The sequence below is a fragment of the Anomaloglossus baeobatrachus genome, chromosome 5, assembly GCF_048569485.1.
Source record: "Anomaloglossus baeobatrachus isolate aAnoBae1 chromosome 5, aAnoBae1.hap1, whole genome shotgun sequence".
Lineage (NCBI taxonomy): Eukaryota > Metazoa > Chordata > Amphibia > Anura > Aromobatidae > Anomaloglossus > Anomaloglossus baeobatrachus.
This window is the reverse complement of record NC_134357.1, coordinates 154,923,643-154,949,433: the sequence shown is the minus strand read 5'-3', so window position 1 is coordinate 154,949,433 and position 25,791 is coordinate 154,923,643. Positions and strand designations below refer to the sequence as shown.

At 43.3% G+C, this 25,791-nt stretch overlaps 1 protein-coding gene across 4 annotated transcripts in view; it reads right to left on the bottom strand.

The window, feature by feature from the left end:
* Positions 1-11,854: 11,854 nt before the first annotated feature.
* The window catches only part of CCSER2 (coiled-coil serine rich protein 2), a 230,710-nt gene continuing 216,773 nt past the window's right edge, over positions 11,855-25,791 (bottom strand). For 2 of the 4 annotated variants that reach the window (XM_075348979.1, XM_075348980.1), the window contains exon 10: positions 11,855-17,241. In XM_075348979.1, the coding sequence (XP_075205094.1) occupies positions 16,225-17,241 (1,017 nt within the window). In that variant the 3' untranslated portion in view covers positions 11,855-16,224. Of the gene's footprint in view, positions 17,242-22,898; positions 22,939-25,791 lie in introns of all 4 variants that reach the window. The other 2 variants (XM_075348981.1, XM_075348982.1) reach the window with 2 other exon arrangements.

Genomic DNA, 25,791 nt, shown 5'->3' with positions numbered 1-25,791 from the left:
CCCCGCAGAACCGAGTTGTTCGGTACTTCTTTGGGACAAGAACTACAGGTGAGGCCCAAGCATTATTCGATGCCTGGATCACCCCCAGCTTCATCATCTCATCAATCTCCTGGCGCATGTTCTGCTGCACCTCCAGGGAGACCTGATAGGTTTTTGGGGAGCATCACGATTGGGCTCTAGCTGGTCACCCGGGGGTGAAGGGCTCCTCAGTGATGTCAATGTCTGTCTGCGCTTACAGCGGGCAGTCATGCTCTATGGCCGCGCACTGTGACTCAGACATAGCAGAGCCAGGATCGTCATGGGACCTTGTGTGGATTACGTCGGACCTGCAGGGTTGTTTTGGGGTTAATAAAGTGGTGAAAAAGGGTGTTTTTTTGTATTTTATTCCAAATAAATGATTTTTCTTGGTGTTTGTGTTTATTTCTTTTTACTTATAGGATTAGTGATGGTGGGGTCTCATAGACCCCTACCCATCACTAATTTTGGGCTTAACCTTTCTATCCAATAAAATTTCCTGTTCTGCCCATTGAAATCCTATTATAATAGGGAAAAAGCGTCAAAACAGAATTTTGCAATATGAATGAATTTTGTAACATAAATCAACAGGAAATCAATTTATTCACATGTGAATGATAAACAAGGCAGTGGCCCGACAAAAGTCAAAGAAGCGTAATGGAATTTTTGGAATGCCCCCCCCGGGGGGGACTCAGGATAGGAAAAGGTTAATGACAGTTATGCGCTGTTATTAACCCCTCATTACCCCAATTGCCACTGCACCAGGGCCCGATAAAGCGCCAAGCTTATGACATCTAATGAATGTGAATCTCAGGTGGCTGCAGGTGGCTATTTTTAGGCTGGGGTGGCTTAAAAACCACTGGCCTCCCTAGTCTGAGAATAACAGCCACCAGTTGATGGGCTTTATCATGGCTGGGTATTAAAATTGGGGGGACCACAGGCCAGTTTTTTTTAAATTATTTAAATAATAAAAAAAAAGCTGCATGCGGTTCCTCTTATTTTGATACACAGCAAAGATAAGGGCAGGCCTGGGTGCTGTAGTCATGAGCTTTATCTGTGCTGGATATCATAATATGGGGGGGCATTACGTCAATTGTTTTATTTATTTTTATACCACAGTACTGACCTGGAGACAGTGTATGTGATTGGTTGCAGGCAAATGCTGTCACACAGGCTGGGGGCGCATCTGACTGTAACAAATCACAGATGCCAGGCTGGCCGATGGGCGGGGAAAGCAGTGCATATGGATGAGCAATGATGAGCGGCTCAGGGAGGACGCAGGAGCAGTGTTCCGCCGCGCGGGAGCAGTGCACCGCCGCGATGGAGCCTCGGAAAGTATGAAGAGCTCACTTCATTCTTATTTTCCTTTTTTTTTTATAAATTTTTTCAAGTGCGGATCCGGATCAAACACCCGGAATCCCAGAACCAGGTCTGGCACCCGGGGGCACCTTTGAAAGCGCATGGATCTGGACTTTTACAGTCCAAGTCCGCCCATCACTAGTCATGTGCTTTCCTGAGTGGTGTGTAAATATCCCCATTGTTAGTATATTTCCTTCCTGTGTTTTATCACCTCCTGGGTTCATATTGTCTCTCCATCGTGTCTAATTACAATGTGCATGAGTTTTGATTCTGATCCCTGTCTGTGTTACTTTTGGGGTTTGCTTCTCTAGTCCCAGCCCTCTCCGGGGGTAGGGGAGAGAGGGTGTAAGATCAGGGCTTAAACAGGAGTTAGGGGCATGCTAGCCGCCCAGACCTAGCTACCATCAAGCTTACCTCTGGGATAAGGGTCAGCGCAGGGTCCCTAGTTTGATGGACAGCTTAGAGGTCCCTCTTCTGTTACCCTGATTCCTGGTGACAAATATGATTTATTTTATTTTTCCACTTTTTACAGTTGTGCCTCATTGGTTTGTAGTAATTAGTTATCCTTTAATATTATTCATATTCACTTATCATTGTTGCACTTGGCTTATGTATATACAGTACAGACCAAAAGTTTGGACAAACCTTCTCAAAGAGTATTCTTTATTTTCATGACTCTGAAAATTGTAGATTCACATTGAAGGCATCAAAGAAGGGAATTTTGTTACTTACCGTAAATTCCTTTTCTTCTAGCTCTTATTGGGAGACCCAGACGATTGGGTGTATAGCACTGCCTCCGGAGGCCACACAAAGCAATTACACTAAAAAGTGTAAGGCCCCTCCCCTTCTGGCTATACACCCCCAGTGGGATCACTGGCTCACCAGTTTTAGTGCAAAAGCAAGAAGGAGGAAAGCCAATAACTGGTTTAAACAAATTTACTCCGAGTAACATCGGAGAACTGAAAACCGTTCAACATGAACAACATGTGTACCCGCAAACAAACCAAAAATCCCGAAGGACAACAGGGCGGGTGCTGGGTCTCCCAATAAGAGCTAGAAGAAAAGGAATTTACGGTAAGTAACAAAATTCCCTTCTTCTTCGGCGCTCTATTGGGAGACCCAGACGATTGGGACGTCCAAAAGCTGTCCCTGGGTGGGTAAAGAAATACCTCATGTTAGAGCTGCAAAGACAGCCCTCCCCTACGGGGAGGCAACTGCCGCCTGCAGGACTCTTCTACCTAGGCTGGCGTCCGCCGAAGCATAGGTATGCACCTGATAATGTTTGGTGAAAGTGTGCAGACTCGACCAGGTAGCTGCCTGGCACACCTGTTGAGCCGTAGCCTGGTGTCGCAATGCCCAGGACGCACCCACGGCTCTGGTAGAATGGGCCTTCAGCCCTGATGGAACCGGAAGCCCCGCAGAACGGTAGGCTTCAAGAATTGGTTCTTTAATCCATCGAGCCAGGGTGGCCTTAGAAGCCTGCGACCCTTTGCGCTTACCAGCGACAAGGACAAAGAGTGCATCCGAACGGCGCAGGGGCGCCGTGCGGGAAATGTAGATTCTGAGTGCTCTCACCAGATCTAACAAATGTAAGTCCTTCTCATACCGATGAACTGCATGAGGACAAAACGAAGGCAAAGAGATATCCTGATTAAGATGAAAAGAGGATACCACCTTCGGGAGAAACTCCTGAATGGGGCGCAGCACTACCTTGTCCTGGTGGAAGACCAGGAAGGGAGCCTTGGAAGACAGCGCTGCTAGCTCAGACACTCTCCGGAGAGATGTGATCGCTACCAGAAAAGCCACTTTCTGTGATAGTCTAGAAAGTGAAACCTCCTTCAGAGGCTCGAAGGGCGGCTTCTGGAGGGCAACTAGTACCCTGTTCAGATCCCATGGATCTAACGGCCGCTTGTACGGGGGAACGATATGGCAAACCCCCTGTAGGAACGTGCGCACCTTAGAAAGTCGTGCTAGACGCTTCTGAAAAAAGACGGATAGCGCCGAGACTTGTCCTTTCAGGGAGCCGAGCGACAACCCTTTTTCTAACCCAGATTGCAGGAAAGAAAGAAGGGTAGGTAATGCAAATGGCCAGGGAGACACTCCCTGAGCAGAGCACCAGGATAAGAATATCCTCCACGTTCTGTGGTAGATCTTAGCAGACGTGGGCTTCCTAGCCTGTCTCATGGTGGCAACGACCCCTTGGGATAATCCTGAAGACGCTAGGATCCAGGATTCAATGGCCACACAGTCAGGTTCAGGGCCGCAGAATTCCGATGGAAAAACGGCCCCTGGGACAGTAAGTCTGGTCGGTCTGGAAGTGCCCACGGTTGGCCGACCGTGAGATGCCACAGATCCGGATACCACGCCCTCCTTGGCCAGTCTGGGGCGACGAGTATGACGCGGCTGCAGTCGGATCTGATCTTGCGTAGCACTCTGGGCAAGAGTGCCAGAGGTGGAAACACATAAGGGAGCCGGAACTGCGACCAATCTTGCACTAGGGCGTCTGCTGCTAGGGCTCTTTGATCGCGAGACCGTGCCATGAAGGTTGGGACCTTGTTGTTGTGCCGGGACGCCATCAGGTCGACGTCCGGCCTTCCCCATCGGCGGCAGATTTCCTGAAACACGTCCGGGTGAAGGGACCATTCCCCTGCGTCCATGCCCTGGCGACTGAGGAAGTCTGCTTCCCAGTTTTCTACGCCGGGGATGTGAACTGCGGATATGGTGGAGGCCGTGGCTTCCACCCACATCAGAATCCGCCGGACTTCCTGGAAGGCTTGCCGACTGCGAGTCCCCCCTTGGTGATTGATGTATGCCACCGCTGTGGAGTTGTCCGATTGAATTCGGATCTGCTTCCCTTCCAGCCACTGCTGGAAGGCTAGAAGGGCAAGATACACTGCTCTGATTTCCAGAACATTGATCTGAAGGCTGGACTCCTGCTGAGTCCACGTACCCTGAGCCCTGTGGTGAAGAAACACTGCTCCCCACCCTGACAGACTCGCGTCTGTCGTGACCACCGCCCAGGACGGTGGTAGGAAGGATCTTCCCTGTGATAATGAGGTGGACAGGAGCCACCACTGCAGAGAGTCCTTGGCCGTTTGGGAAAGGGAGACTTTCCTGTCCAGGGATGTCGACCTCCCGTCCCATTGGCGGAGAATGTCCCATTGAAGTGGACGCAGATGAAACTGCGCAAACGGAACCGCCTCTATTGCCGCCACCATCTTCCCGAGGAAGTGCATGAGGCGTCTTAAGGAGTGCGACTGACTTTGAAGGAGAGCCTGCACCCCTGTCTGTAGTGACCGCTGCTTGCTCAGCGGAAGCTTCACTATCGCTGATAGAGTATGAAACTCCATGCCAAGATACGTTAGTGATTGGGTCGGTGACAGATTTGACTTTGGGAAGTTGATGATCCACCCGAACGCCTGGAGAGTCTCCAGTGCAAAACTCAGGCTGAGTTGGCATGCCTCCCGAGAGGGTGCCTTGACCAGTAGATCGTCCAAGTAAGGGATCACAGAGTGTCCGTGAGAGTGCAAGACTGCTACCACTGCTGCCATGATCTTGGTGAACACCCGGGGGGCTGTCGCCAGACCAAATGGCAGAGCCACGAACTGAAGGTGTTCGTCTCCTATCACGAAGCGCAGAAAGCGTTGGTGCTCCGTAGCAATCGGCACGTGGAGATAAGCATCTTTGATGTCTATTGATGCTAGGAAATCTCCTTGGGACATTGAGGCAATGACTGAGCGGAGGGATTCCATCCGGAACCGCCTGGCGTTCACATGCTTGTTGAGCAGTTTTAGGTCCAGAACAGGACGGAAGGAGCCGTCCTTTTTTGGAACCACAAAGAGATTGGAGTAAAATCCTCGCCCCCGTTCCAGAGGGGGGACAGGGATCACAACTCCTTCTGCTCTTAGAGAGTCCACCGCCTGCAGCAGGGCATCTGCTCGGTTGGGGTGTGGGGAGGTTCTGAAGAACCGAAGTGGAGGCCGAGAACTGAACTCGATTCTGTACCCTCGAGACAAAATGTCTGTTACCCACCGGTCTTTGACCTGTGACAGCCAAATGTCGCAAAAGCGGGAGAGCCTGCCACCGACCGAGGATGCGGAGGGAGGAGGCCGAAAGTCATGAGGTAGCCGCTTTGGAAGCGGTTCCTCCATTTGCTTTCCTGGGGCGTGAGTGAGCCCGCCAGGAATCTGAGCTCCCTTGTCCTTTTTGAGTCCCTTTGGACGAGGAGAATTGGGGCTTGCCCGAGCCTCGAAAGGACCGAAACCTCGACTGCCACTTTTTCTGTTGAGGTTTACTTGCTCTGGGCTGTGGCAAGGAAGAGTCCTTACCCTTGGACTGTTTTATGATTTCAGCCAATGGCTCACCAAACAGTCTGTCTCTAGATAATGGCAAGCTGGTTAAGCATTTTTTGGAACCAGCATCTGCTTTCCAGTCCTTTAACCATAAGGCTCTGCGCAAAACCACAGAATTGGCGGCCGCCATAGAGGTACGGCTCGTAGATTCTAGGACAGCATTGATAGCATAGGTCGCAAACGCAGACATTTGCGAAGTTAGGGACGCCACCTGTGGCACTGCTGGATGTATGATAGCATCCACCTGTGCTAAACCAGCTGAAATAGCTTGGAGTGCCCACACGGCCGCGAATGCTGGAGCAAACGACGCACCGATAGCTTCATAGACAGATTTCAACCAAAGGTCCATCTGTCTGTCGTTGGCATCTTTAAGTGAAGCGCCATCCTCTACTGCGACTATAGATCTAGCCGCAAGCTTGGAAATTGGGGGATCCACCTTTGGGCACTGGGTCCAGCGTTTGGCTACTTCAGAGGGAAAAGGATAACGGGTATCCTTAGAACGTTTAGAGAAACGCTTGTCTGGATGAGCGTCGTGCTTCTGGATTGATTCTCTGAAGTCAGAGTGGTCCAAAAAAGCACTTAATTTACGCTTGGGATACAGGAAATGGAACTTCTCCTGCTGTGCAGCTGCCTCCTCTGCTGAAGGAGCTGGGGGAGAAATATCCAACAGTCTATTAATTGCCGATATAAGGTCATTAACCATGGCGTCACCCTCAGGGGCATCCAGATTGAGAGGGGCCTCAGGATTAGAATCCTGATCACCTTCTTCAGTCTCATCACAGAGAGATTCTTCTCGCTGAGACCCTGAGCAGTGTGATGACGTGGAGGGTCTTTCCCAGCGAGCTCGCTTAGGCTGCCTGGGACTGTCATCTGAGTCAGAGACTTCAGCTTGTGATGCTTGAGACCCCCTTGAAGTACGGATTAGTTCCAACTGAGGGGGACCAGAGAGCATAGCCACAGCAGTGTCCATGGTCTGAGGAACTGGCCTGGCCTGCAAGGTCTCCAGGATTTTTGTCATAGCCTCAGACATTTTATCAGCAAACACTGCAAAGTCTGTCCCCGTCACCGGGGCAGGGTTCACAGGCGTCGCTGCCTGGGCTACCACCACAATAGGCTCTGGCTGACGAAGTGCCACTGGGACTGAACATTGCACACAATGTGAATCATTGGAGCCTGCCGGTAGATCAGCCCCACATGCAGTACAAACAGTGCACACAGCCCGTGCCTTGGCAGCCTTGCGTTTTGCGGATGACATGTTGCTGCCTCCTCAGAGCAGTACAGGGTGTCCAGCCAAGAAGCGACCTACAGTGCAACTATATATATATATATATATATGGTACCAAGACAAAAGTACACTATATATCACTGAGGCACTAGTGGGGCCAGCACTACTGTGCAGCTTACCGCCCGCTTAGGAGCGGTGTGTGGTCGCCAGAAATCCCTCTAGTCTGGGTCTCCCAGAGCCTGCTGCCTTTCCCCAGCCAGATCGCATGTAATGGCTGCCGGCGTCCTTGTGGAGAGGGGGGGCGGGCCCTGGGCGTACACCGACGAAGAGCGGGAAGTCTGCTTCCCCTTGTGCCTAGTGAGAGGGCTGGAGCATGTAAATAAAGCTCCAGCCCTCGGCGCTGCCTATTGAGCAGCGTCTCTCCCCTACCCTGATTGACAGGGTGGGGGCGGGAACGAAGCGGCGCTAGGCCGCAGAAGCCGGGGGCTAAAGTTAGAAGCGCCGCCGCCGTAAAAGCGCGGTCGGCGCAAAGCCCCCGGCGCACCATAAGTCGCAGCTGCGCCGCCGCTCCAGGAGCGGTCGGCGCAGTAGTTCCCAATACACAACGTCACTCAGCAAAGCTGCAGTGACCTAACCCCCAGCGTACAGCGCCACTGTCCCCGGCGCACTACAACGCTCAGCAGGCCCTGAGAGTGTCCGTGCCTGCCGGGGACACAGAGTACCTGAAAGTTGCAGGGCCTTGTCCCTGAACGGCACTCCCGCTCCAAATCCAACAGGTTCTATGGGTCTGTGGATGGAGCCCGGCCCCAGGGCTTGGGGGCCGGCAAGATCCCACTTCCACAGAGCCCTAAGGGGATGTGGAAGGAAAACAGCATGTGGGCTCCAGCCTCCGTACCAGCAATAGGTACCTCAACCTTACAAGCACCAACCGCGGGTGAGAAGGGAGCATGCTGGGGGCCCTATATGGGCCCTCTTTTCTTCCATCCGATAGAGCCAGCAGCTACTGCTGACTACAAACAGTGGAGCTATGCGTGGATGTCTGACCTCCTTCGCACAAAGCAGAAAACTGGTGAGCCAGTGATCCCACTGGGGGTGTATAGCCAGAAGGGGAGGGGCCTTACACTTTTTAGTGTAATTGCTTTGTGTGGCCTCCGGAGGCAGTGCTATACACCCAATCGTCTGGGTCTCCCAATAGAGCGCCGAAGAAACTATGAATTAACACATGTGGAATGAAATACTTAACAATAAACTGTGAAACAACTGAAAATATGTCATATATTCTAGGTTCTTCAAAGTAGACACCTTTTGCTTTGATTAATACTTTGCACACTCTTGGCATTCTCTTGATGAGCTTCAAGAGGTAGTCACCGGAAATGGTCTTCCAACAGTCTTGAAGGAGTTCCCAGAGATGCTTAGCACTTGTTGGCCCTTTTGCCTTCACTCGGAGAACCAGCTCACCCCAAATATCTCGATTGGGTTCAGGTCTGGTGACTGTTGAGGCCAGGTAACCTGGCGTAGCACCCGATCACTCTCCTTCTTAGTCAAATCGCCCTTACACAGCTTGGAGGTGTGTTTGGGGTCATTATCCTGTTGAAAAAAAAATGATTGTCCAACTAAACGCAAACCGGTTGGAATAGCATGCCGCTGCAAGATGCTATAGTCGCCATGCTGGTTGAGTATGCCTTCAATTTTGAATAAATCCCCAACAGTGTCACCAGCAAAGCACCCCCACACCATCACACCTCCTCCTCCATGCTGCACGGTGGGAACCAGGCATGTAGAGTCCATCCGTTCACCTTTTCTGCATCACACAAAGACACAGTGGTTGGATTCAAATATCTCAAATTTGGACTCATGACACCAAAGCACAGATTTCCACTGGTCTAATGTCTATTCCTTGTGTTCTTTAGCCCAAACAAGTCTCTTCTGCTTGCTGCCTGTCCTTAGCAGTGGTTTCCTAGCAGCTATTTTACCATGAAGGCCTGCTGCACAAAGTCTCCTCTTAACAGTTGTTCTAGAGATGTGTCTGCTGCTAGAACGCTGTGTGGCATTGACGTGGTCACTAATCTGAGCTGCTGTTAACCTGCGATTTCTAAGGCTGGTGACTTGGAAAAACTTATCCTCCGCAGCAGAGGTAACTCTTGGTCTTCCTTTCCGGGGGCGGTCCTCATGTGAGCCAGTTTCTTTGTAGCGTTTGATGGTTGCCACTGCACTTGTGGACACTTTCAAAGTTTTCCCAATTTTTCGGACTGACTGACCTTTATTTCTTAAAGTAATGATGAACACTTGTTTTTCTTTACTTAGCATTTGTATTCTGGCAAGAAACAGCTGACAGTCTATTCAGTAGGACTATCAGCTGTGTATCCACCAGACTTCTGCACAAAGGAACTGATGGTCCCAATCCCATTTATAAGGCAAGAAATCCCACTTATTAAACCTGACAGGGCACACCTGTTAAGTGAAAACCATTTCTGGTGACTACCTCTTGAAGCTCAACAAGATAATGCCAAGAGTGTGCAAAGCACTAATCAAAGCAAAAGGTGGCTACTTTGAAGAACCTAGAATATAAGACATATTTTCAGTAGTTTCACAACACTTTTTTGTTAAGTATACCATTCCACATGTGTTAATTCATAGTTTTGATGCTTTCAATGTGAATCTACAATTTTCAGAGTCATGAAAATAAAGAAAACTCTTTGAATGAGGTGTGTTCAAACCTATGGTCTGTACTGTATATATATATATATATATATATATATATATATATATATATATATATATATATATATATATATATATATATATATATATATATATATATATATATAAAATATATTATATATAATAAAAAAATCTCACCAGTGTAGTTTTGCTTTTTTTTTTTTCTCGATTTTCTGTTTTCCAAGCCTGGGTGTGTCTTGTAGTCAGGTGCATCTTATGATCTGAAAATATGGTGACTGCTTGCTGAACAAAAAAAAATTAATTTAATTTTGGGTCCATGGCTAGGAAACTCCCAAGATCTCAATCCCATTGAAAACCTATGCTCAATCCTCAAAAAACAGGTGGCAAACAAACACAAAACTTGTGATAAAGTCCAACCAATAAATAGAAAAGATTGGGCTGCCACTGGTCAGGATTTTGTCCAAAAGCTTATATATAGCATTAAAGGGCGAATAGCAGAAGACTTGAAAAATAAGGGACAACACTGTAAATACTGAGTTTTTGCATAAACTTGATGCTTTGTGATGTCAATAACATAATTTAAAACTTATGAAATGCTTATAATTGTAATTGTAATTCAGTAACCATAGAACCATCTGGCAAATATCTAAAAACACCAAAGCAGCAAGCTTTCTAAAAAATGAAAATTTGTGTCAGTCTTAAAACTTTTGTCTATTACTATATATATGGTTTGGAAGGGGCAATATATTCCTCCTCCCCAGCCATAGTGTCTTGGAAAAGTATTCATACCCAAGAACTTTTCCACATTATTTTCCACTTTAAAACCACAAACAAATTTATTTTTATTGGGAATTTATGTGACATACCCAAAGTGGCAAGTGGCAATATAAGTCCAAAAATTGTGATGTGCAATTGTATTCAGTGGACTGTGGTTTGACACTCCTAAATTAAATTCTGAGTAGCCTATTGCATCCAGAACTCACAAAATTGAGTTCACCTGTATGTAATTTATTCTCAGTATACTGTAACTACAGCTGTTGTGTGAAGTCCTTGAAGGTTGGTTTGAGAACTTAGGTAAACAGCATCATGACAACCAAGCAACACACCAGGCAGATGAGAGCTAATACTGTGGAGATGAGTAAAGCAGGGTTACATTATAAAAAAAATAGCCCAAGTCCTAAACATGTCACGGAACACTGCTCAATCCATCATCAAAAAATGGAAATCCAAAAATCAGCCAAGAGGCACACGGTCACTCTGGAGCAGCTGCAGAGATCCACAGTTCAAGTGGAAAAATCTGTCCACTGTACAACTATTAGTCATATACTCCACAAATCTTGCCTTTTTGGAAGCGTGGTAAAAGGAAAGATGTTTTTGAAAGCAAGCCATAAGAAGTCATGTTTGCAGTTTTAAAAAAGCCATATAGGGGACACAGCGAGTATCTGGAAGAAGGTGCTTTAGTCAGATGAGAAATTTGATGATGAGTCACAGTCCATACCTAAATAACATTAAGAATCTGTGGCAGAATTTGAAAATTACTGTTCACAGATGTTCTCCATCCTATCTCACTGAGCTATTGCAAGTTTGCACAAATTTCAGCCCCTAGATGTACAAAAGCATGTAGAAACATACAAGTGACTTGCTGCAGTAATTGCAGCAAAAGATAGTCCTACAAAATATTAACTATTTTGTGATTATATGCAATAGAGTAACAAAAAAATGTATTTTAATTTTATTCTAAATGAGAAAGGAAAATATCTTCCTCAATCTTTAAAGGGTATCGGTCACCAGGATTTTGCAATGCAAGCAGAGGGCAGCATGCTGCGAGGGTTAAAAAGTAAAAACATCTGTGTTTCGCTCAACTGTGTACAAGCTATTGTTTAGTCAAGCTAAAGAATTTATTTCTCTGTGAATAACATTGGTATGACTCTTCTCCAGTGCAGACCAGTCTGCACCCTGCTGCGATTGACACCTCAGTCAATGTGCAATCTCTATTGAGAGTCTGGTGTGGTTGGGGACAGCTCCCAGCTCTGCTATACTCAATTCAGTGATAAAGTCAGAACGGCTGCACACAGTGATCTAAGATAAACGTGGTTACTTTCAGAATCTCTTTGCTTACAACATGCTGCTCTCAGATGAAGTACCAAAAACCTATTGACAGATTCCCTTTAAGTGTAGGGGCTCTAGGACATATCAAATTAGATAAATAAACGAAGCAAACTTGTTACAAAGATGTGATATTTATTTTCCTTTTTAAAGACAATTTAGAGACAGCAATTATAAAACAGGTACATTTTTATTATTATTTGTACATGGAAAGAAAGCCAAACAACAGGAGGCAAGTTGATAACTTTAGGCACAACTCCAAGCAGTAAAGCTCATTTAAAGTGCATATAGTCCCCCCACCCAATTATATTAATTTATTATTCGCTCTTTTACACATTACAGTAGTTGTTTCCTTTCCTTAATAAAGATATTGCACAAATTATTATACAAGAGAATTGTCAGTTAATTATAAAGTAGCCTAGTAGCTCATTAATGGATTACGTCTACATCAACCTACTGTAAACAATTGTTAGAGCTGGGTCAAAAAGGATGACATATCAGAGAGCAAAAATGGTTAACAAAAAAGCATAATACAGATACCACTAAATGAAGGCACTCGAGCATATAACACTTTCTTTCCCATGCCTTTTCTCTTAATTTAGTTGCACATAAACAGCAATCTTCGTAAAACACTCTAATTTTGGCAGATTCTACAAGAATCTACAATATATGTGTGCCTCCCTATGTTTGGAGAAACTAGGATCAGGTATATTGTTCTGCTGAAAGATAGGCCCTACCAAAAGTAACTACAATGAATTGCTCAACTACAGTTAATTTCATATCATGTATTGTATTTTCAAATAGTTGAGTACAGGGCAGTTCAGCCCGGCTCATACACTTTCAAATACTTAAAGATTTGAAAGGGAAATGTACGTTTTATTTGTTTTACTGTAGGGCTATTAGAAGATCAGAATTCCAAGTGGGTCTTCCTCTTGATCCCAGAGAAGGTGTTATAGTAAAGGTTGCTTCCTAATGGCAGATTAACGTCTATGCCTTAAAAAGCATATTATCATGCTGAAATACACATATAAAAAGGTATGTAGGCATCCATTTGGTCCAAAATACAGATTTCATTCATTTCTACCAATGTGAGCATCTACATAACTGTTGGTCACTGACAGCGATCTTGTTCTATCATTTAATGAGAATAAAACAGGTTGTATTGTATAGAAATGTAATAATGTTGTGTTGAAAACTATGAACATAAGGCAAAATAATCCACTAAATAAAGAAATGGCAGACAACTGCTGGATGTTTGCGCAAGCGGCCTATTTCTTACATATATTCTATGTCTACTGATACCGTTTGGCAAGCATTTGTGATGAGCACGGATTAGGCACATGTCCAATGCTAATGAATTCTGGCAGATATCAAAGGAGGTGACATCACCAGTCCCGCTAACTTGTGTATCGAGAGTTGGGTAGGGCTGGTGATGTCACGCCTGACATGGAATAACCATTTCAGGAGAGGAGCACCTCAAATTATGACCAAATAAGTATCAGGTCTTTGATAATTTCAAGGACAAAATAAAAATGTGTGATGCAAAATATGAATACATCTCAGGACTTAGCATAAAATGTCCAAAAGTAAGAATAATACATTTTTTCAATTGCTGGACATACAGTGTGAGGCAAGATACTAACACAAATAGCAGCAAATCTCTAACGTCTTGAAAAACCTAGCAGAAAATACAACAGTTCTTGAAGCTCTCCCATGAAGATTGTTTTTTCATTAAATCTGTGTGTATTAATATAGTCATCTACCACCACTTATCTAGGATCCAGCACTGCTTTTCCTCTGTTTTCAGTGCTATCAGGGCACTTGAGACTAGCTTGAGACTAGTTGACTCTATGAGTCTATGCTCTATACGAGAGACAGAAGTCTATTTTACAATGTAAGTCTAAGGGATCCATGTTCTAATGCTCAATAGACTTATATTGCAAAAGCCACTTCAGGGTCCATGCACAGCGCAGTATGACCCGGACAGTCTGAGTCGGGACGTCACCGAAAACAGGAGAAGAGCAGGATTGGATCCCGGAGTAAGAGGGTATATACATTCACTATACTACATGAACAAATACACAAATTTAATGGGAAAAAATCTTCATGGGAAGACTTCTTTAAGGATCCTAAATGCACCAAAATATAAGATTTAATGGATTCTCAGTATGACCAACCTTTCTAAGCCGTCTATGTGGCATGCAGGTCAGAGTGTTGAATAAATATCTTAATATGTACAGTCCAATGTCTTATTTCATGCGAATAAACAAGTTTTTTTTTTTAATATGAGAATTGATAACATCAAGGGCCAGACATAAATCTCCCTCAGAATGGGGCTTAATTTAAATGATAGGGGGAGTTACCAGTTTGAGACATGTAATGACTGATAGTCTGCTCTCCAGATCTACATGTCTCACACTGGTAATGCCTCCTTTTATTTCAAATAAACTCTGGAGGGAGGCCGATTCTCGGGAAGTTCTAAGTCTGTCCCAAAGACCTCAACAGCACAATTACATATTAAGAAAAACACAGATTTCTCTGACAGAAGATACCTGATGGCAGATGTCAAGGTATTTTATTCAACTTCTTCTGTCCATTAGAGGCTTAGAAGGGTTGATCCTACAGACAGATTCCCTTAAACCAGGCAAACATCAGGATCACTAAAAGTGCACATACGTCCATATAGATTGATTAACCCAACTACTTTTGCCTACTTCAATGAAAAATTACAAATAAGGATTGATTTAGGAATGCCTGCAACAGATTAGGGGCATTACTGGTATTTTACCAATTAATGGTTGGGAGAATTAGTGAAAGTTGGTAATATTCACATTACCTTTCCATTTGGAACTATAATGAGTGAACAACAGAACTGTCACTGAATAAGGTGCTCAGTGGCACAATGATTTTCTATAACATTAATCTAAATGTGTTATTTCCATGAGATTTTTGGTCCAAATTCCTGTGATTATTTTTTGAAATTTGCATAGCCATATAAATACATTACGTCTGCCTACAGCTGCCGATCATACAGTTTATACATTTCACTCTATAATATAATATTATGCAGTCCCCACTAATGATGGCTGCCGGCAGCTAACATGTCATAGATCAACCTTATGGCGAATAAAAATATATTAACAGCACTGCAATGTTGGATCTAAGAGCGTCAAGATGTTCAAAGTCAGACAATCCCTTCAATGACACAATCTCAATTAACGTTTTAGCTTTGGAAGCCCAAGAATATGTAACCGTTAGCGCATTATGGCCTTTGACTTTTCTCACCTGTTCTCCTTTAGGTAACGTGCTAAGACAAGAAATACCCTTTTGTATTTTAGGACATGATGAACTCAGTCTAAAAATGAAAAACCCACATTGCTACTAGAAAGAGATCATTATCATGACATATATTAGTGAACCAAAAGAATAAGTAAAAAATTGTACATAATTTAGTACAGGCGTGTTCTTTAATAAGCCTTCTAGGCTGTATGGATCAAGCACAAAAATGCTCAGTGTGCTTTGTTTGTGCGTTACAATATCATGTTGTTCTACTTCACTTTCCTCCCAATTATCTGATAGTATTTTTGCAGTAATTTCATTCTAAGACAGTTGTGCTAATGGCAAGGTTTTTTTTTAAATTTTCTACTTAAATATAACTGGGCTAATTCTCTTGATAATACTACAACAAAGCCCTCCCAAAGGAAATTTTGCCATTTCAGTCCACATATTTAATAATAAAAATACCTTTTCCAGCCTAACTTAACTGAAAAGTCAAGATCACCGTATGGTGCATGTGCAGAAACATTGTCAATATACAGACTTGAATGTGTACAGTAGATCATGTATAAATACTTCTTGTTATATATATAAAAAAAAAAAAGAAGGGCAATGTGCAAAAAGCTAACCTTAATGCAATAAATACTCTTTATATTCTCAAATAATTAGATAAATAAGTTACATACTTGCATAGCACTTGAAAAGGTAAAAGAATGTACAATAGACAGAAAACTGTACATTACTAATAAATAGGAGATATACGGTTAGAATGAACAATTTAGTACCGGGTTGTTGAAATCTGCAAGCAAGTCTTAGAGCTGAAATGTGGTTAATGAGTAATAAGGTTGGAAATATAAAGACTATTATTGGGACATATCTAACTAGATCAGTATTACATAATTTGAGTAAAATTTGTAGATCTGCAAAAAAAGTAAGAAAATAATTATCAAAAAAATCATTACTTAACCCAGTTGGGAGGGAACACAACTTTACAATAAATTAATTACTAATCTCAGGTTGAAAGTAAAAATGGCTTAAGAAAAAAAAATCCACACGGGGCGAGTTATTATTACTACATTGACAGGGGCGCATTAAAGCAGTACAACAAAAACTTTCATTATATAGGAACAAAGGAACTGTTTATTTTTCCTTGAAGAAACGTCAATGCATATAATGTGTTTTTTATATATATATGTACTTTGTTTTTTTTTAATGTGCCTTTGGTTGTGGGAGACGTGATTGTCTCTTTTGGACTAAGCTTTCGACATTTTCTTGCAGGCTCTCTCTTTTATTGCTTAGTGGCCTGGTTACGACTGCGGTTGTCACTTTTACTGGAGATTTTGGAGGTTCACTTGATACATCGACCTTGGAAGTATTCGGTTTCTTAAGTTTACTAGGAGGTCTGAGCATAGAACCTTTGGGAATCAATCTGCTCGTTGGTTTTGAGGTTTCCATTGCAGGAACTTGTATTTCGCTTGGTAAGGTTACTTCAGATGACAGTTTGCCATTATTGACTAAGGGTGGAGAGCTGTGACTTAATGTGCCTAGCATTGTAATATGTGACTGAACAACAGAACTCAATGAATCCCCATTGTTTAAGGCTGAATTGGAAGGTATGTGCTTAGGTGCCTGATGTGATGGCTGAATTTTCTGTACCATACTTTGGGAATCATTTGAAGACTGCGCCAAAGGGTGACTTGAAGCTATTGTCAACAACTGTGGTTCTTTTGAGGACGGGTTTGATAAGACAGAATTGGTAATGCCTTTCTGTGCCAAGGCATTGTGCATTTTGGGTCTAGGGAGCTTTAAAGTTTTTGACTTGGGGATCTCTCCAGGCAATGCTATAGCAGAGTTTATATTATATTTCGACTTTACGTTTTTCTTTGCATCAACTGGAGAAGGTGTTAAAAGATTCGGAGCTTCTTGTGGTCTTACATTTTTGTTAGTATCAAGCTGTTCATGATTGTTACTACCAGCTTCTTCTTTAACATGTTCACGATTGTCATCTACATCATCAATCTTCAGCCGCATACTCAAAAGATCACTCAGTTCTTTCTCAGGAATTTCAGTAGAACTTCCAGTATCTTCTTTTTGATGACAAGTAACTGGATGTTGGGTGTTGTCTTTAGGTGTACTTTGGAGCTCTGCAGGTGGAAGTGCTATTAATTTTCCCGAAGGGTGGTCTGTAGAATTGGGGATGCTGTTGGAACGCTGTAGTATTTGAGGCTGAAAAAAAAGAAAGAAGTAATATTAAGACATTATCTTATATGGCGTAAAAATAAAAGATAAAGAATATTATAAAATGAAGACCAACGATTATTTCCTAAGTCATTAGTTTACGTATACGTGCAAAATATACAACTGTAATTGCATTCCATGCATGAACAAATTCAAGAATTAAAAGCTAAAATATTATAAATTATTGTAATGAAAAATACTAGAAGATAAAAATCTTGGTTTATACACAAAAAGTCATGCCAATGGGAAATTCATGCACTCCACATTGAAGATCGTCCATTAAGAATTGCAGCACACTGGAATTAGATATACAAACACATAATAATAATAATAATAATAATAATAATAATAATAATAAAAGCTACAATAGTATAAAATAAATAAAACAATTGAAATGATTGCAGCCCACAGGTAAATAATAAAAATATGACTTTCTATGTTCACATAACAATTGAAAGGCAATGTGAATATCATCATGGAACTTGTCAAGGGATGGGATACATTAGATAACAAGTGATCAGACAATTCTTGAAGTCGATATGTTGGAAAAAGGGTCAAGTGTATGGATCTGATCCTCTTTGACCAGAGACAAATTGTGATGGCTACTTGAGAAGGTCAGAAAACCTCCAAAACAGCAGGTCTTGTGGAAGTAGGGATTCCAGGTATGCAGTGGTTATTATCTACCAAAAGTTGTCCAAAGACAGACTTGTGGATCGTCATCAGAATACCAGGTGTCCAAGGCTCACCACTGATGTGCGGGAGGTGAAATGTTAAGGCCCAGTTAAACGCAACGACTTATCTAACGATATATTGCAGGGGTCATGGATTCTGTGACGCACATCCGGCATCGTTAGCGACGTCGCTGCGTGTGACAGCAAGGAACGACCGTTAACGATGGAAAATACTCAACTTATCGTCCATCGTTGACACGTCATTCCTTTTCAAACAATCGTTGATTGTTGAGCACACAGGTTGTTCGTCGTTCCCGAGGCAGCACACATCGCTATACGTGACACCTCGGGAATGACGAATTACAGCTTACCTGCGGCCACTGGCAATGAGGAAGGTAGAAGGTGGGCGGGATGTTATGGCCGCTCATCTCCGCCCCTCCGCTTCTATTGGGCGGCCGCTTAGTGACACCGCTGTCAAAGGAATGAATGAACTGCCCCCTTAGAAAGGAGGCGATTCGCCGGACAATGCGACATCGCTAGACAGGCAAGTACGTGTGACGGCTCCCAACGATTTTGTGCGCCACGGGCAGCGACTTGCCCGTGATGCACAAACGACGGGGGCGGGTGCTTTCACCAGCGATATCGCTGCGTGTAAAGCCCCCTTTACCCCATTGGTTCTGATCCCGCAGAAGAGACAACATAGCAGGAAAAGCCGGCGCTAACATACAGGTGTCAGGACACACAAAGTATTGCAGCTTGCGGAAGAGCACACATAGTGAACCTTCTGATCCTTGTCCAAAACGGTCTATAATGACCACCAGAATTGGACCATGGAGAAGAAGTCCAGTTCTCATTGTTTTCTTTTATATCAACATTTCAGTACATTTTTAATAAATAAAAAAAAATTAAATAAGAAAACTGAGGCTTATGGTAAGAAAAATATGGTAAATCTATAACTACATGTTAATGATATATCCATTGTATGCAGAGAGGGACTAATTAATATAAATTAGGAAATACTGGTTTATTCATAAGATTACTATTGAATTGTTGATATTGAATCTCTACACCAGTAACTAACAAAAGGTTCCCATGGTTCACACCGTTTACCATTACATCATGAAAATCATTGTGTTTTATGCACCTTTTTGTACTTGATCCAACAATGCTTCTAACTTTTTGTAATTTGTCTCCCTTTACTTCTAATGATCAGAAGTTTTTCTCCAGGTTCAAGCAATCACAACTTCACCCAGAATAGCCAAGGGGTGTGACCAAATGGTGAGGCTGGCCAAGCGGCTGAAATCCTGGCCACCTGTGTAGGCTAATGGCCTTTCACCACACTCTGACCCGCTCTGGAGGTTTTTTGTATTACTGTAAAAAGTTTGTAGAAATACAGTAAATATTTTTGGGCTGTGGAACGAATGGTCTGTGTTTCAATAATTTACTATGGGAAAATTCGCTTTGATATAAGAGTAATTTGGTTTAAGAGCACAGTCCCGGAACCAATTATGCTCGTAATCCAAGGCTCCACTGTACATCAGTAAATAATAGCTTTATTAAGCATGGTTACCTAAGCTGCAATGCCCTGCATATGAGGTATTATACATAGCTATATCAGGAGAACTATACTACATTTCTAATTGGAGGGATCTGCTAATAATATTATTATTACAGCTACTACATACTGGTATTGGATCTTAGAGATTGGAATACCCCTTTAAGGATTCAATATCTCAATTAAGAAAATATTTTGTTTCCCTGGAGCATTTAAAATAAACCAATCATCAAGATTTTCGTCTACAACCTAAAGCCAGGCAGATTATCTACATACCATTAGTGGTCAGCTCGGATGTTTAGGCTTTCAAATCCAACACTGTAAAGTTTAAAAAATCGTCAGTTGCTTGAGTGGCAGCTGCAATGGTGCAGATAATATCTGAGTGGGTATTCATATGAATTCCCCCCCCCCCTGTTCCTCCCTCTCTCTGTTCTCTATGCTAATTTTACTATTCACTAATTTCTTCACCAAGATGGCATCGGAGTTGGCGCCTGTGCATAGAGCTCATTTCCGGCGCCATCTTTGTGAAGATCAATGCCACCTGCTATTTTGTTCTTGCGGCTAAGAGGGTGGTGCACGCGCCCTCGCTTCTTCTGCTCTCGTTGTGACCGCGGGAGTGCGAACGGTCATAACAGAAGTGGAGACCGCCCCCTGAAACGTGATGTCAGTGCCGCTGTGCTGGCATGGTGTCCTGGCAGGCTGCTGTGCTGGCTCGGTGTACTCTGCTGCAGCTAATTGCGTCCTCCGATCAGCTGTTCTCCACGTGCTCCCGCGGTCACAATGAGAGGAGAGGATTTCGAGGGCACATGTGCCGCCCTCTCAGCCGCAAGAATAGAATAGTAGGGGGTACCACGATCTTCACAAAGATGGCGCCGGAGATAAGCGCTATGTGCAGGCAAGAAATTAGTGAATAGTAAAACTAGTATAGAGAACAGAGAAAGGGAGGAACAACAGGCAAGGGGGTGGGAATCCATATTAATACCCATCCAGATATTATCTGCTCCATTGCAGCTGCCACTCAAGCAGCTGCCGATTTTATAAACTTTACTTGGATTTGAAATCCTAAACACCCAAGATGACCACTAATGGTATGTAGAGAATCAGCCTGATAGTGCCAGTATAGCACTGGCTTTAGGTTATATACGAAAATCCTGCTGATTGTTCCCTTTAAACATAATAACACAGAAACAGCGAGAAATTAACAATCTCCAAGCCGACAAGTGCAGGACAATGCGATGTTGGAGGATTTCACTGTCTAATGTGGATTTAACAAATTATTTTCAATATGTGTAGATAAAGGGTACCACTGCATACACCGTGCGTGAGATGGCAGAAAGGCTACGAGAGCTCTGCTTCTAAAATGTTCATCTGTAGGGTCAGTAAAAAAAACGATAGCAGTAAATTAGAAATGGGGATTGCTGGTTGGCGCTTAATCCACAGAAACAACTTCCAGATAAAGATGGCACTTTATTAAAAGTGTGAGACAATAAAATGTTTTGGGCACGATTCGTTTACGTCATCATGTAGGTAACATTAAATGAGTTGTCCCACATAATCAATAAAGTATCATCTTTAGGGTTTGCTCACAGAGGTGTATCGCCCAGATGAGTGTAATGTGATAAAAAAAAAAAAAAAAGTATTGCACTCAGACATGTTATTCAATGCGTCAGTGCGGATTTGCATTTTTTTCTCAGCTGTATTCGGCCTAAGGAAGAAAAATCAAAGTATGCAAAGAATGGACGTATAAATCGGACAGGACTCAGCTATTTTTTATCTATGGGTGCAAAATAAAATAAAATAAAAAAAAAAGATTCCAAAAGGCCCATCCTAGTAGCATCTGTTTTTTAAGGATACAGTATACTACCATTGTACAGCACAGAACATTGTAAATCATCATGTAAAAATGATTGTTTAATAATAGCTGCTGAGAAAAAAAAACCGCATTGCACATGGATGGCGAGGAAAAAATAAATAATTGAGAGCTGCCTTTTACATCCTGGCATCCACAGGTCCTCTTCTGATTAGCCAGCCTGGCTAATCAAAAGACGAGCCACAGATGCGATCAGATAAGAGGTGGTTCTCAGGGCTACCGTCCAGCAACTAAAGATTTCTGATGTGGCCGCAGTAATGTGTCCGCTAAATCAATATGCACCAATTCTATTCACAGCCACTTTATTTTTATTTTTTTAGAATCTGAATAACCCCCGTACACAGCACAGGCCATTACAACATCCAGTTATGGGGTCAAGTTCACTTTTCTTCATGATGGTCTTGCAACTTTGTGGTGTGCATGTTAAGCCACAAAATGCCACATCTGTAGCAAATAGTTATTGTTTGTAAATGAAACATTTTCCACTAAAATGATGTCTGAATTCCAGAGATGTTAAGATCCCTGCTTATTGTCATTCCTCCATTGTGTCACAGGACTTGTTACAGCTACCAGGAGGCATCTGTGTGTCCATGACATGGCCAGGACAGGTTTTTAAACACTAGGAGTAAAGGTTCGTATTGAATTAAACCAATCTGTTCTTGCAGGGACCTTGAGGAACTTATACAGAAAGTTCACCGAAAAATAGAAGTCACAATGCCTTAAGATACAGGGTCCTGGCATCCAGCTACACTATTAGTCTACCTCAAGATTTCCAGAACTTGGAATATCTGTCTAGGAAAAAACTCCAAGGTAAAGGTTACATGTCAAATGCTATTAACCTAAAGATAAAGGGTTAATTTGCAGGTTAACAGCACTACAATACTGTCCGGCTGCCATACGGAAAGTCCGGCTACCAGGAGAAAATGAGCTTTATTCCACCTTGGACCTGATGGCTTTCAATCACAGTGGTGTGGCGGAGCAGCCCAGGTCATCGATCAGTATCCAGTGAGCGCCAGCTGGAAGCACAACCCGACACTAGCGTTTACAGCACATCTGTGCACAATCAACTGTCAAAGAGCCAGGGCATAATTACAGCCACTGCCTGCTGTACACTGAGCTGTGACTTCGGCTGTTCCAGATACGCCTCTATGACTGAAAGCCGAAGGCTCCTTGGATGAATAAAACTAATTTTCTCCTCGTAGCCAAACCTTTCGTAACCGGCCGGGCATCTTTGTAACACTATTACCCTGAAGATTTACCATTTATCTGCAGGTTAATAGCATTTGGGGACATGAGAAATTCTACCATGGGGGTCCCAGCTCAGATACACACTGGTGGCCAAACATAACCAAATGATGTATGAGATTTGAAACATTTAATGATCTATAAGTTTGTGCCCATCCAAAGTTTACCAAATAACATAAAAGATCGAAACAAACATAAAATTGTCACCGTTGCATGCAACATGCAGGAGATACTGAATCAATATGGTGATGTCATCATATAGGGGTAGGAAGGACATGGGTAGAAATCTGAAATTGTACTATACCACGCTTTATCAGAGAAGTAATGGACTAACTCCTCAACTCCTTTCCATTGGGAGATGTGAAAGCAGCGACAGGGAGACAAGGACAAATGGTATCAGAAGCACATAGAGCAGAGACCATTTCAGACAGCAACAATACAGAAATTCCTGTATTCAAATCTATTTCTCAAGCGGCTTTATCTTTTGTACACTCCTCGGGGAAATCACAGCAGAGGACTGCTGGAAGAATAACATATGTAACAAAAGTGCCACTAAACCTAAAGCCCTATCCTTTGAAGAAAAGTCCTAAACTGTTTACTTGAACTGCAGAGAGAGAAAAAAATGTAGGTCACAAAGAATATCTAATTGTTCATGCAATAATCAAAGCTCGGAGCGCTCCCAAAGAGGCACATACAAGTTCAATTGCACAAAACGGGTTCTAATTAAACATAAATCAAAGTTTTCAAACTGTTTGCCAAGAAAATGTGGCCCCTGAGCACTGAACAAATCCACAGATATTATACTGCTAATAGGCAGCAAAGTATTCCAAAAGTAGATTCTATAAGAGGAATGCTTGGGAATCACATTCTGACTAATTTGTTGAGACTGTTAAAGCATAATTCCAGCTTTTTTTCATTGCACGACTTGAGTGGTGCGTTAAATATAAGTCCCCTGCCCCTTGACTTATACTCGCCTTCCGGTGTCTTCAACGTTTTCCAGCACCGTTCCGGTCAGTCTCCTGTGATTTGTGATCTGCCAGCAACTCCAGTGTTTCATTAAGTGTGCCGGAGGTCACAACTTAATGCAATTCTACGAGAGTCTTGTTCTGGCTCTCATAGACTTGTACTGAGACCTTGTGACTAGTGTTGAGTGCGTAGTTAACTATTCATACTCGCTATGCTGTTAGCGAGTACTGTCCGCTACTCACAAATTCGTTACGAGTAGCGGGCACAATGCAAGTCAATGGGAAATACTCGGTAAAGCGGGCTTTACACGCTACAATAAATCTAACGATGTGTCGGCGGGGTCACGTCGTAAGTGACGCACATCCGGCATTGTTAGTGTTGTTGTAGCGTGTGAAACCTACGTGCGATTGTGATTGTACGAAAACACGTTGATCGCATACATGTCGTTCAAATTCTAAAAATTGAACGTCCGATTGTTCAATGTTCCCGAGGCAGCACACATCGCTGTGTGTGACACCCCGGGAACGATGAACACATCTTACCTGCGTCTCGCCTGCAATGTGGAAGGAAGGAGGTGTGCGGGATGTTTACGTCCCGCTCATCTCCGCCCCTCCACTTCTATTGGTCGGCTGCCGTGTGACGTCGATTGTCCCTCCCACTACAGGAAGAGGATGTTCGCCGCCCACAGCGAGGTCGTATGGAAGGTAAGTACGTGTGACGGGATTTAATCGTTTGCGCGACACGGGCAACAAATTGAACATGTCGCATATACGATGGGGGCGTGTGCAATCGCATACGAGATCGCATGTGTAATTGTAACGTGTAAAGCAGGCTTAAGTAGTGAGTAACCCAAAAGCCGTACTTTTTGTGCGAGTAGTGAATAGTACAGCTTTTTTGTTACTCGCTACTTAGCGAGTATTTCCCATTGACTTACATTGTGCCCGCTACTCGTAGCAAATATGCGAGTAGCAGACAGTACTCGCTAACAGCATAGCGAGTACGAATAGTTAACTTCTAGCTCAACACAACTTGTGACGTAACTTCTAACTTTCGGCCAGTCAGAAGTTACTGTCACAACATTGCGCTGTGAGACCAAAGAGGCTCCGTAGAACGATGAAAGCACCCCCAGAGAGGTTTGTGAAAAACTAACCATTTGGACTGCAAGATGAGATTTCACATACTACACTCTAGAAGAAATAAATGTGAATATCTCTGCATTTGAGTGACACAGCGTAAAATGGCACAAAGTAACAGAATCAAGGCGCTCAGAGATTTTGACAAGGTATTTAACATTTTTTGGAGCAAGTGACAGGTTCTCTTTAAAGGGAACACGTCACTTTTTTTTTTTTTAAACTGCCCCCAATGTCTTGTTAGGCTAGTTTCACACATCCGTCTTTTCGTCGCATTCAGGGCAGTCCAGTACATTGTATACAGTACAATGGCAGCACAACAAGCTCCGGTCACGTGCTGTCATGTCACCGGAGCATGTGACCGGGAAGTTGCCGCGCTGCCATTGTACTGTATCACACTGTACTGGAGTGCGCCAGATCCGCCAATCCGACGAAAAGCCGGATGTGTGAAATGGCCCTAGGTGATCTAATGTACATCTCTAACATGGTTTGTTCAAAGTTCCCCGAATTTCTCATAAAAAAAAACATTTTTTATGCTCATTTGAATTCATTACATACCTTCTCTTTCAGTCATAGAGGTGGTGTTCTATATTGTTTCAGTCACGGTCTTCACATTATGTACAACCCCTGCATTGTGATTGATCGCTGTGACTGACCCGACGCCATGGCAATCTCACATATAATCCTGCACTTGTGGACTGCCCCTCAGCCATCGAATATGCGCACTTAATCTGGGTGTATGTAAGGAAAAACCTTTAAAAGCGAAGTCACCAGACAGGAGTATACAATAAGAGGTTTTATAAACTGTAAGATGCAAGGAGTAGTTTTTAAGTCTACTTGCTCCTAGTTTTCGAATACGTAGGAAAGATGAAACAAGAGTTCCGGAGGTGGATCGGTGACCACCTTGGAGTCATCGCACATAAGAGGGATACGCCATTGTCCCGCCACATGAATCAAGGTCATGTAGGGACTCTAGTTCTCAGGTTCATGGGAATAGAGAGGATGGATAAACCCAAGTGAGGTGGAAACTGAGACAGACTAATTCTTCAAAAAGAAACCAAATCGATATTTCGTCTAATGACGGAATCTTTTCCATTCCTT